This window comes from Desmodus rotundus, chromosome 4 (genome assembly GCF_022682495.2).
Source record: "Desmodus rotundus isolate HL8 chromosome 4, HLdesRot8A.1, whole genome shotgun sequence".
In the NCBI taxonomy this organism is placed as follows: Eukaryota; Metazoa; Chordata; class Mammalia; order Chiroptera; family Phyllostomidae; genus Desmodus; species Desmodus rotundus.
Window position 1 is genome coordinate 3,247,817 of NC_071390.1, and position 12,648 is coordinate 3,260,464.

The window sequence follows — 12,648 nt, forward strand, 5'->3', positions numbered from 1 at the left end:
TAAGCAGCCACGAGGAGGAGGAGCAGTAGGCGGGCCCAGGTGCCTGCACACCGAGGGGTAAGGCAGCCCCCCACTTGTCCAAACGAACACCCCTGTGCTGGGTGCCCCGGCTTAGGGCAGCACTTGAGCACAGGGTGGTGGGGGAGCGCAGGCGAGCCCCGGAGACAGGTCCTCTCCAAAGGGCTCTGGTTCCTATTCACACGGCTGACAGTCCCTCCCAGGCAGCGGCCACACGGCCATGGCCCACGAGTGTGCAAGGGAGCCGGGAGAGGGCTATTTTGAGAGACCAGAAGGTTGTGATGACTGATAGGGTGTGTCGAAGCTTAAAAGACAAGATCCACCTAGACATGTTCACAGGAGGATGACTTCACATGAGTTATTTAAAGCAATGTACCCTTTTAGACTCGTCTGGTTGGGACGCGTCTCCTGGGCTTTACGTAAGAGGGAGGGGTGAGCTACGGAGACCGTAGCTCAGCTTGTGCCCCACGAGTGTGTGGTAACAGGGCGTGGGCTATCGGTGGAAGGTTCACACGGACCCTATGGCCATATGGTGTAGCGGCATCTCAACTATGCCCTGAGCACCTCTGGGCCCCGGACCTCACTCAAACTTTGGAGAGAAACTAGGAAGAAACCACAGTTTTTTCTCATCATCCAACCCCCACCCTACACCGGTGTTCATGTTCGTACCCACGCTCTGTCTCCTCTCCTGTTACAATGGGTGCCATCCACACCCCTTCCACGCTGGACCTCGGGGCTTCCACACACCTCCCCTGCACTCCCCACCCCCCAGCAGGTGCTCCCTCCCCTGGTGGTTTCCAACACGCCCTGCGTCAGCCCATCTGCAGGTTGGTCCCCACCTCGGCCACACCAAGGACACTGCTCTGGTCACTGTCAGCAGTGACCGCTGTGTGGCCGAGTCCTCCAGTTGCTTCTGTTCCCTTCCTCGTCCTCTCATCAGGACTCAGCACCCTCCCTCTTCCCCGACTCAGCTCCTGCTGTTAGCTACCGCGTGGACCCCTTGGCCGGCCCATCTTCAGCAGGCCCCTCAGTATGACAGCGCCCCAGAGCTCTGGCCAGGTGGCCTCTCTTCTCCGGCCACACTCACTCTCCAGGTGGCCTCATCAGCATCATCCACATGCCAGGGACGCCCCAAATCTACCTTGCAACCTTGCCTTCCTTCTGAACTCCTGTCTTGAACTCCTTTATTGCACCGTTGCCAGGCCCCTCGCAATGAGCTGGGTCGTGCATTCTCAAAGGGAATCCCCCCTTAGGAATTCCACGGTGTCCCCGCAAAGGGGTAAGAATGTGTCCTTAGGGAGCACGGAGAACATTCTAGACATTGTACTGGCCTGTGCCCCTACCAAGCATACCCTGACCTACAAAATCTTATTCCTTAGCATTTAATGTCTCCTCTCAAATGAATTTAGACCTAATTTGATCCAGCTTCTCACGACGATGACAAGGTGAAGAAACACTGAGGTAGGCCAAACGGAGCACCCACGGTCCCCACCCCCGACTCTCTCTGTCCCCACAGAAGTTCCGCCAACCCCTCCTGGTTCAGCCAAAACTCAAGTCATATTCCTGACCCCCAATCCCAAGGGCACTGGGGACAGTGGCGTGGAGGCCAGCGCCCACCTGGCAGGGATGGGGGTCTTCCAGACAGAGTTCCCTGTGCTGCCCTGTGAAGCAAAGGAGAAACCCTGACAAAGGTGTGCAGGACCACAGTGTGCACAGGTCCCGGAAGCAAACCCAGCCCTACGAATACCCCCAGCTTCTCCACACACAGCAGGTCCCTGCCCGGCAGCAACCTCGGGGCTCCCTAGATCTTGCAGGAACACCCCCACTCAGCGCCTCCTCCGGAAAACAAGGGACGAGAGAGGGGACAACTGTCAAGTGCAGTCACAGAACAGCAGAGACTGAGGCTCTCCCCCCCAGCCTCCTCTCCTGACCTCTGAGTCCCAGGCAGCCCCACACCGAGGAGGCAATGACCACCAGCAGGCATGCTGGGAAAAGATGGTTTCTGGTGTGAAAAATCAAAGGCATGCGGGGAAAAGTGGTGAACTCTGAAACGCTTCCCGTTTGGTCGAAAGCTGAAGAGCGCCTTCCCCTTTGGGGGTGTGAATGTTTACAGTCACAAACAAGAGCATTTGACACCCTCCAGCCCGTCTAAGAGCCCATGTTCCACAGTGCGGAGTCGGGGTCCCTGGGTCTGGAGCGCGGGGCCGGCGCCCGGCGGCTCCGACCCAGCGGCGTGGCAGCCGCGCGGGGTGCGGTGTTTTCTCTGAACCATGGAATTCACTGGACTGCAAAGCCCGAGCTGTCAGAGCTCGTTTTCTTCCTAAATCCACTGAGCTGCAGTGTAACACCGACTACTCCACTTTACAAAGTAATTTGTGTCTCCGATTCACTTGCAGCTAGGGAAATTTGACAGGGGGCAGCATTAAGGACAAAGCCTCTTCTGAAGTCTGATCGCAAAGGTTAACCGCCGGCGGGCACGCCTCCCTGCAGCTCAGCCCTGCACAGGGACGCTGGCACCAGGCAGGCGTGGGCCTCCCTCGCCTCCTGCAGACGCTCTTTGGGCTCAACGCACAACAACGCCCAGCGAAGGACATCCCCGGCTGGCAGGTCTTGAAGAGAATGAGAGGTATCGGTGGCTTGTCATGTGTCTACATCTGGACCCAAATCTAACGGGGACGCCTTTGTCATAAAGGCCACTTCCTGTACATAGTCATTCTTCCAGTCAGGCAGTCACCCAGCCACTGTTCACTGAGCACCTACTATGCGCCAGGCCATGTCACTGGACGACGAGCAGCCACTGAGACGATGAGCTGTGGCTTCCCCTGCGCGGCAGCCCAGAGCCAGGCCCAAGTCCACAGAATTCCACGAAAACACAGCAAGTAGCACACACAGGTGGCTTACACGAGTTGCAATGTAGAGAAGACGTCACAATCCCGTGAATACTTTGATTCCATGGAGAAGTTATACTAAACAATGTTACTATTTCTTTGTGGCTCAGCAAATGCACTACGTATGTGAAATTTTTTTTTTTTTAATTTAAGTATTCTATGGTCAGGCTTTCCTGAAGACGGAGGCAAAATGTTATTCAACTTTACTTCCAATCCTGCATCTACAGCCTAGCAGGAGCTTGATAAATAATGGTATATAATTCCACGACCAGTCTTCAGGAGGATTTCATTTCAAAACCTGCATTTGATGGAGCTTCCATCTAGAAAAAATGTGGCGCCTTCCTATGTGGACAGTCGACCGCGCTGAGACAGCTAATTCATCAGCAGGAGGTCCACTCAGCTCCTTGTTGGCAGCGTCTTTTTATTTTCTGCTTTTAGTTTTTTAAAATTGTTCAATTATGGCTGACATACAATCTTGTATCGGTTTCAAGTGTACGACACAGTGATGAGACGTTTATGTAACTTACAAGGTGATCACCCCAGTAAGTCTAGTGCCCACCTGCCTCTAAGAGTCTTCAAAGATTTAAATAAATTTTTTTCAAATAAAAAATTTCGATGTCAAACAACAAAAATTACGATTCAGGAAGAGGGGAGGAACCCAGAAGTCACTGAGTAGGACAGATGTTTGCAACACACACACCTGAGAGAAGGTTCGGGAATGAACAGACAAAGAACACACACGCACTGCTGCCCCGGCCAGGTGGCTCCATCAGTTGGAGCGTCGCCCGGACACCGGAAGGTTGTGGGTTCGATCCCCAGTCAGGGCACAAACAGGAGGCAACTGATTGATGTTTTTCTCTCACATCACTGTTTCTTTCTCTCTCCCCCTTCCCGCCTTCCTAAAATCATTAAAAATACATCCTCAGATGTCTCCGGTGAGGATTAAACACATAAACACACACACTGGAATACTATTATTCAGTCATGATAAAGAAGAAAATCCTACCACTTGTCAGACGTGGGTGGATCTTAAGGGCATCATGGTCCGTGAAATAAGCCAGACAAAGACAAATGCTGTATGATCTCGCCAAATGCAGAATCGTAAAATAAAAACCTGAAATCCCCAGAAGACACACTTGCTAATAGCTTCCACGCACGTCCCGTACGCCAGATGCAAGTAGGAGCAGCTCCCTGGGATCACGGCTCCTATCAGCGTGACTCCCAGGCTCACCTGGCTCCTGTCTCCACGCGACCCTGAGACACGCCCACAGTGATCTGCCCCTGGCAGGGGCTCTTGGGGGAAACAGCGCCCAATTCCCAGGCACCAACCTAATACATGAAAGCTCAGCCCTGGCATCTTCAGGGGACGGCCTGTTACTTATTTTTAGGGGTGCTGCTGTGGCCGGGCTCACGTCACAAGGCCAGGTAGCTGAGAACTGTGGAGACAGGGTCACTGACCTGAGTTCCATATATTCCTATTAATGACTTAACATCACTGAGAATCAGTGTTTTCAACCATAAAGTCTGGATATCACTGACATTTAAAAAAATCCTCATCCAAGGACATGTTTATTGATAGAGAGAGACTCTGATGTAGAAGAGAAACTCGGATTGGTTGCCTCCCATATGCGCCCGACTGGAGGGCAAACCCACGAGCTTTTGGTGAGCAGGGTGACGCTCAACCCACGTGGCCACCCGGCCGGGGCTGGGGATCACTGACGTTTCGCAGCGAATGCTTCTCTGTGGGAGGGAGCAGTCCTGCGTGTGGGAGGGAGTTTTGCAGCACCCCTGGGTCCTACCCACGACATGCCAGTAGCCCTAGTTGTGACAACAAAATCAAGTCTGGACATTAGCAAATGTCCTCTAGGGGGCAAAATCGGCCCTGGTTGAGAACCGCGGAAAAGGAACTTGGGACGGTGAACAGTGGGTCCCCTCTCCCTTTCTAAACCGAGAAGCACACGGCAGAGGGCTGAGGTTACCCAGGCTTTCTTCTGAGTCCTGGCGCACAGGAGGTAAACACTTAGGACGGAAGGATCCGGAGAGCTACCTGACCTTAATAAAATGCACTTCCTCCATTTTGCTTTGCAGCCAAGAGCCACTGGGTGCACCAGACAGGGAGGACATGTGGCTGCACCCCTGGGGAAGGGAAGGACGTCCTCGAGCCACAGTGCCTGCAGGACAGCATTCCCAGCACCAGCCGGCGCCGAGACTCTGACGCGCACGCTGCCCTCTCAAAACTTCCCTGCAAAGCTGGCCTCCCACAAGGGCCTCCACCGGGAGCTCTCCACCACTGCCTTCCTTGAAGAGTGCTCGGAGTTTTCGTCTCTGAATTCACAGAGGCCCTCGGGTCCACCGCCGATGAAGAGCCAGCACAGACCGAGACCTCTTCGCTTGAATTTCAGGGCCAGTTTAATTATTGAGCAAAGAGTAAAGGCACACACGCCCCCAAACAACTGTATGGAATGCACTGAAATCACTTATGCAAACACCTGGAAGGACAAACGCAACTCCAAAGTGTGGCAGAGCACTGTGCCAGGGCCCCTCTCCAGTGGGGGAGCCGGAGCGCCACTACGAGATCCAAACCGATCCATCTTGAAACTGCGGTGCCTCGGGATGGCCGACTCTGCCGCCCAGGGACATGTCCTGTCCTTCTCGCAGGGCAGCCTGTGTCTTGGCGCCAGGGGACTGCGGTCTGAGCCGCAGAGCGGCCCAGGCTAGGCCCGTGCCCCTGGAGAGGACGAGGGTTCAAAGACTGTGTGGGGGACCGTGTGGGCATGCCAGCTCCAGATTGTTCATTCCAGAATGTTTTCATCACCCCGACTTTGAATTCCCATTTCTTCACCCGAAAACGGTATCTATGTTTTCCTTTCGGTCCTTAGCTGGAAGTGCGGCGGCAGTGTTTACGTCAACAGCCTCTGTCTACCGCCTCAAAGGAACAACGGTCCCTGGGTGTGCTTCAAATCTTCAAGCCGTTGGCTGCGCCACACCTCAACAGGGAGCCAGTAAATCTATAAAAATACAGCAAATTAAAAGGAACAACATCCACTAAAGCCCCAGGCTTCAAAGAAAGGAGAAAAAGATGGCGAGAATAATTCAAGAATCTGCGAAGCCCCAAACTCTTTCCACTCGCACCACGGTTTCAGCTGCGTGGAGAAGTGTTTCCCTGGAATGAGGCTGAGCTGGAAGAAACCACTGTCTTCCCAGACTCGACCATCCTCGGGTTGTGCTGGGTGCCCTGGTCCTTGGGGCTGGTCCCCAACAAGAGGGGACCCCCCCACCCCCTCTCCCATCCTAAAGAAAATGGCACGTTCTCTGACCCGAGCCAGAGGCTCCGTTCTTGCAAAGATTCACTTTCTTCCATGGCGACGAAACCAAATGGTGCTATACCTGGAAACAGCCAACCCTGTAATCTGCTCCCGCAGCATCACCGCGATTTATCCCTACGGGACCTGGCCTCTCGGAGGCGCAGCCCCTTTCGAATGCTTCCGGCCTCCCCCTGCCCTGAGCGCGTGCCGAGGCAGTGCTGGCAGCGATACCAGTGAGCTCACACGCTGGACTCGGGCAGACCCGAAAACCACCACGAGGGGGTGCGCAGTGGTGGAGAGGAGAGAAATCACTGAGTTCCGGAAGAGCAGGCACGGAGGACTCGGCAGGTGAAAGGAGCCACACAGGATTGCGCACGTGGAGGTGCGTCCTGGACACAGCAGGGGCTGGAAACACCAACGACTGACGAGAAAGAACACTTCCTGGTCAAAGACGCCTGAATCGTGGGCGACAGGGGAAGGAGGAGAAGGGCAAAGAGCCGAGGCCGTGGTCCCAGGAGGGCCAGGATGCGGCCCAAGCAGCCGTCTCTCTGGACTGTCCTCAGCTGTCTTCCCATGGTCAAGAGCAAAAACACACAGGTAGCAACACCTGGACATGTGAAACAAGTGGCAATGTGACGTCACCAATGTCAAATTGGGGTGAAAGTTCAGAGTTTGAAAGGACAAATGTAAGATTAACGTGACTCTAGATAATGTAAAACCAGGTGACAGGTTTCCATGGGTGGCCTCCGATATTGAAACGGTCCACAGCTAGACAAGACTCCATCGGGAAGGTCAGCAAAACCCGCTCCCCCCGATACGCTAGTCCTCTGACACGCGTGACCATGATCAAACCCCGGTGCAGACAACACGCTGGCTCGTGCCATCTGAGGCACTTCGGAGTTGAAGCAGTAATCTCTTCCCTTCCCTGTGGGCAGAAGGTGCGGCTCTGAACTGGCTCCTTAAGCACGGAGATCTCTGGCTCACAGTGTCGGATCTACATCATAAATTACCTCCAGGCTGACAAACGGCAAAGATTCTCGTCCCCACCCAGCGAGGACTTAGCAACCCGCTGTGTTTTCCTTTCGCTCTGGCTTCCGGGCGCCGTCAGGGCTCTGGTGTCTGGGAAGCTTCAAGTTGTCCCTGTGGGTTTCCACGTTCTGTTTCATATTCACCGTCTGCCAATCCCTACTCATAACACATGCCAAGTCCTGTATGAGAGGGTGCTGGTACCAACCACAAGTGACAAACGTAACACCCTTCAGGCCCCAGCCTGACGTGGAAGAGACCTTAGGAGTCTGAGACGCACCACCTGCCGGAAGAGAGAAAGGCACCTGACGAGGCCTGATCACCACCGCTGCAAACTAGGCTAGCTCCAAGCAAGTCACAGTGCTGGCTTCATGTCTCCCGGGAGAGGAGGACACAGACAGCACAGCCGAGGGCATCTGACCCTGGTGGTTCGACGTTTCGGAGTTCTGCTGCAAGTGTGAAGAGCTGGCAAGCGCACCAAGGGTGTTGTTCTGCATTATGCAGTTGGTTTGAACTAGGAAGTCTGATTCTGAAAACCTGAACGTTACCCTCTGTGCGGCCCCTCTTCCACCCCCTGCACACGGTGGACATGCCTTTCCCGCGGGATGTTACAGTGGTTAATAGCCCATGCTTCTTCACAGTGAGAAACGAAGTCCGTCGAACCATCTGACTCACGTCCTACCAGGCGTGTGCACACCCACAAGCAGTACACACCACCCGTCCGTAGGAAGCTGTGACGGAGGCAAGTCTATCAGTGGGAAGACGGCCTCAGAGCTCGGGGACTCTCAACGGGGCCATCCTGCCAATGTTTCGTGAGCAGCCAGAGGCACACCACGGGATCTAGTGCTCCTAGTATAGGCCTTACCTTGGAGCTTTGCCGGCTGCGGCCGACATGCTCTCTGAACAAGAGCAGGACGGCCTTCCTGCTCCAGGCTCTCTCTCCTTCATCACCGACACAGGCATACCCATCATCCTCCTTCCCCAGAGGACCAGCACACGTGGCTTCTCCCTCCTGGCTCCCTTTCCCTCCCTGTGGCCGGGATGCACGCCTGCATCTCTGTCACATGGCTGGGACTGCAGAGGTGCCCAGAGCAAAAGGGCAGATGGAAGGAGACTCGACTCGGGGCGGTAAACATACAGTTCACTAAGCAGATGAGGTATCATAGGACTGTACACCCGAAACCTGTAATTTTCTTAGCCGATGTCACTCCAATGAATTCAATAAAAATCAAAAATAAAAAACCCACCCCAAAGAAAACAAAACAAACCACCACCAACAGGGCAGCTCTCCAGGGCAACTGCAAACGGCCCCCTACAGAGGGTAACCTGGACAGGAAGAGGAAGGGAACGCTTGTGCTTTGCTAAGTCCCTCACTTTCCAGGTGAGGACTCCGATGCGGAGAGAGAGCCATTCGAATAATCTCAAGTCACCCCGCAGGTGGAAACGCAGGTCCCCGAGGCCAGGACCCCCACTCTGTGAGCCTCGTCTCCCGGCCTCTGCACTCTCAGTTCTCAGTTGTCGCCTCACGCGTGTGCAAGGAGGCTTCTGCCATGCCAAGGCGTGATGTGACACGCATGATGCTCCCTGGGCTGCACCCTGACGGAGGCTGCCCAGAACGCTGCAGTGTGCTGGGACAGCGAGGCAGACTGCGTCCCTGCCATCCTGGAGTGCAGCGGTGCCCAGGAAAGGCAAAGGCAAGGGCCCTGCAGCCACGCATTCACCCACGGGGCGGACAGGAGGCACCAACAGAGGCAAAGACAGGAGGGGGAAGCCAACCAAAAGTACAAGGGGACGCACTGCACGTCGGTCCCAACGGCTAAGATAAAAGGTGACAACAGCGAGTGTGGCGAGGACACAGGGAGACGGGGCATGGCTAGTGGGGGGCGGGTGGGGGGCACAACGGCACAGCCATCGCCCGGCAGTTTCTTATAAAACTGGACACGCCACCCAGCACTGCACCGGGGCCGTGGGCCAGGGGAACGGAAGCGTCTGTTCACACAAAACCAGTACTTGAGTGTTCGCTGCAGCTTCACCTGTAACGACCCCCAAATGGCAACGGTGCAGACTCCTTCGATAGGACAAGGGCTGACTCACCTGCGGTACAGCCGCACCAGAGGACGGGGCTCGGCAATGAAGGGAACGAGTCTTCGATACAGCAACCTAACTGAACCTCCAGGGAATTTCATGGAGTGACAAAAGCCAGTCACCCCGACAGGCTACATACTTCCTGATAGAACATTTGCAAAATGACAAAACTGTACAAATGAAGACGAAATTAGTGGTTGCCAGGGATTGGGGAAGGTGAGGTGGCGGGGAGGGGAGGATGTGTTGTAAGTGGGCAACAAGGGGCCCGCAGGCTGACGGAAATGGCCCGGGTCCTCACCGTGACGGATTCAAGAACGAACACCACGTGTGAGCACCAGTAAAACTGGGGACAGTGAGTGAAGTCCCTGGATGGTGTCAGCGCCACTTCCTGGTTGTGGCTCGGTGCTATCGTTTTGCGACGGGTTTGCCACCCAGGGAACTGACATAAAACACACACGACCCCCTCCGAGTCACTTCTTATAGCCTGCCCGACCGCCTACGGCTCACCAATGGCCTCTGCCATGACTGCAATAAGAAAGGAGGGAGAAAGAGGTAAACAGCGATTTCTTCTTGAAATCGCACGTGACTAAGAACTCAGTGATCAGCGCTGGCGCCCACAGAAATTAAAAAAGTCAACGGCTGGGAAATTACCCAGCAGCCCTCGCAGGGAGATGACAAACACCAGTTTAATACTTAATAACTATGAAGAAAATGCTCATGAGTCTTTTGAAGCCGAGATATGGGAAAGGCGAACGCCTTCCAGAAACCTAGCAGAGCGCCGGGGGTCGCCGTGGCCAGCAGACATGTGTGGTTGACATCAGACGGCACGTGGAGGCGAACAGGAGCTCTGCCCTCGGCAAGGACTCAGGGTGGGGTTCATGTTCAGATTCGTCTTCCCCCAGGGGGCAGAGCCCACGTTCTTGGTGCCAGAGCCTGGACTTGGCATGAGGAAATCCCCCAATCGCCAGGTCCGTTTCTCCAAATAACTATTTGCCTGACAGAGGGCGCACACGGTCCTCTGGGGAGAGTCCGTGGTGAGCGGGCGACACCCCCCCCCCCCCCCCCCGCCCCCCACCACGGCCCAGGGCAGCGCGGGGCCCGCAGGACTCACTTGTTCTGCATCATGTTCATGATCACCCAGTCGGACGGGTAGACGTTCTTCCCGATGAGGTTCTTGAACATGATGAACGTTTCCATCAGGAAATCCTGAAACGAAGCCACACGTTGGAACAGCCCACCAAGAGCAAAGAGAAAACCGACTCCCCCCCGCTTGAACGCCTAGGTTACGACGACCTCGCCTTTGTTGACTCAGGAAGACCTTTCCGAGCAGAGAGGGAGACGCGTTTCACAGGGGCGGTGTGTTACTTCCGCCTCCTGTTCGCCGGGGCCCCCGCCTCCGAGAACTCTCCCAAGGGTGCGTTTCCAAACAGACCCTGGGCATGTCTCTCTAATGTTCATAAAGAGTTAAGTCCCCAGAGATTACAAATACATATCTATATACTTCCTGCTTATAGAAAACCATATTTTTACAAACATAACATGCAGATTATAACAATTAATAATACTTCTTCTATTTACTGTAAGAACAGGCCCTATCCAGTTGAATATGGGGTTTTATTATCCATTCCTTTTTCTTATATAATTTAGCAAATAAAAGGCTCAAAGAGGAAGTCCCACCCATCTGCACAGATTCCGCCGCCAGGACCCATTGAAGCATGTGCTCGACGGACTCTCGTTATGGCGGCGACTTCCCCACGAGCTCCGCAGCTGTGCTTCTGCTGCCTCGCTGGTGGTCCCCCCCACACAGGGTGGCATGCCGCTGTCCTCCCGGCTCCCACGCTAGGGCTGCGCCTTGCAACAGAAAGGGACACCCACTTCCTGGGAGCTCCACTCCGTGCCTGTCGGAATTAGAACGTCTGGAGTCTCACAGCGCAGCACTCATCCCAAGCTAACCTGAATAAAATGAGAGGCTACCCGAAAAAGCACGCCTCCAGTGAGCCCGCACGCCCCCTCCTGATTGGGAGAGCAGGGGGGGAGGCGACTGCGAGCTGCCCTAGAACCGCCAGGCCACGGGCAGAGATGGCCAAACGAGCACCCAGCTCTCATTTATGTAATCGACTGCATCATAATTAGGTGCAGTGCCTGCGGAGACCAGGGCGGTGAGTGGAATTTCAATCGCCAAGAAAGCCATTCCCAGCACAGGGCTCCGAGGACTGCCTGCCAAGAGGCGCAGGTGAGACGTGATGGCTACAGTGAGCTCGGGTCTGAAGTGAAGACACCTTCTCAGCAACCTTAGTACCAGTGCCAGGCCCCTCCCCCAAGATAAAAACTCAGGGAGCAACCATGATCGGCACCCCGTGAAGGAGACCTCAGAGGGCCCGGCAAAGTCAAGAGGGAAAAGCCACCCCAGCGTCCAGATTCTGCGCACACAGCTCTGCCCCCCAGGCCTTCACGCCGCAGTGTGTCGGGTACCCCGGCGCAACGAAGGGCTTCTCTCCCCGATTCAGCATCGACGTTCCTAGTTCCCTACTTAAGTTTCCCACGTTGTCGAGAGTTTCACATTTTAATGATCAGTTTGCATATTTCGCCGGCTGAGTGCTGTAATTTAGTCTCATCTCAATTTGCATGAAATCGCTGGCTTTCTTGCTGATCACTCCTCAAAGCCTAATAATTGAGACACAGGGTCTGGTGTTTATTATTCCGGAAGAGAAGCCGATTCCCCCAACTCCTGTGTTTTCTCCCCAGGAAACACGGCCCCGCACTTCATCAGCACGGCTCAGCTGCTAGGAGCGGGTGCTTTGCTGATCCGACGGAACGCCGCGCATTGTGGGAGAGGAGGCTTCGCAAGGCTTCCTAGCTGGTCTGCATAATTCACCGGCCGTGGGCACGGTCCCCACCCTCACCCTCGCAGGGAATAGCGCATGTAGCCCAACACGCCGCACAGCACTGGCATCTCCAAGTCGACCAGGGGAGGAGGAGGGCTAATGGGAGATGTTTTGGGAAGGCTGTCATTTTTCAATGTCGCGCTGGTCCCGTCGCATTTCTCCGTTTGATCCCTGAGAGCCGTGCCACATGCTGTGGGGGTTGCCCTGACAACAGCCGGCAACGTATCCTTCGGGCCACGCCCTCTGGTCACAGACCCACCTGCTCCGTCTGTCCCTCTTCCTCCTCAACCTGAGGGAGCAGCCACCCTCTCTCACCTCAGCTCCTAGAGGGGACCCCCAGCCGTCTGCCCGTGTCCACTCTTGTCCCTCTTGGTTCCTCCACATCACCCAGAGCCATCTTTCCTCAGGCTGCAGACCTGTCAGGGCAGCCGCACGTCCCCA

The 12,648-nt window shown here is 55.2% G+C and overlaps 1 protein-coding gene across 3 annotated transcripts in view; it reads right to left on the reverse strand.

Moving 5' to 3' along the window:
* DOCK1 (dedicator of cytokinesis 1) overlaps window positions 1-12,648 on the reverse strand; it is a 374,752-nt gene that overhangs the window by 107,870 nt on the left and 254,234 nt on the right. For all 3 annotated transcript variants that reach the window (XM_053922126.2, XM_053922125.2, XM_053922127.2), the window contains exon 29: window positions 10,434-10,528. In XM_053922126.2, the coding sequence (XP_053778101.1) occupies window positions 10,434-10,528 (95 nt within the window). The remainder of the gene's footprint in view (window positions 1-10,433; window positions 10,529-12,648) is intronic.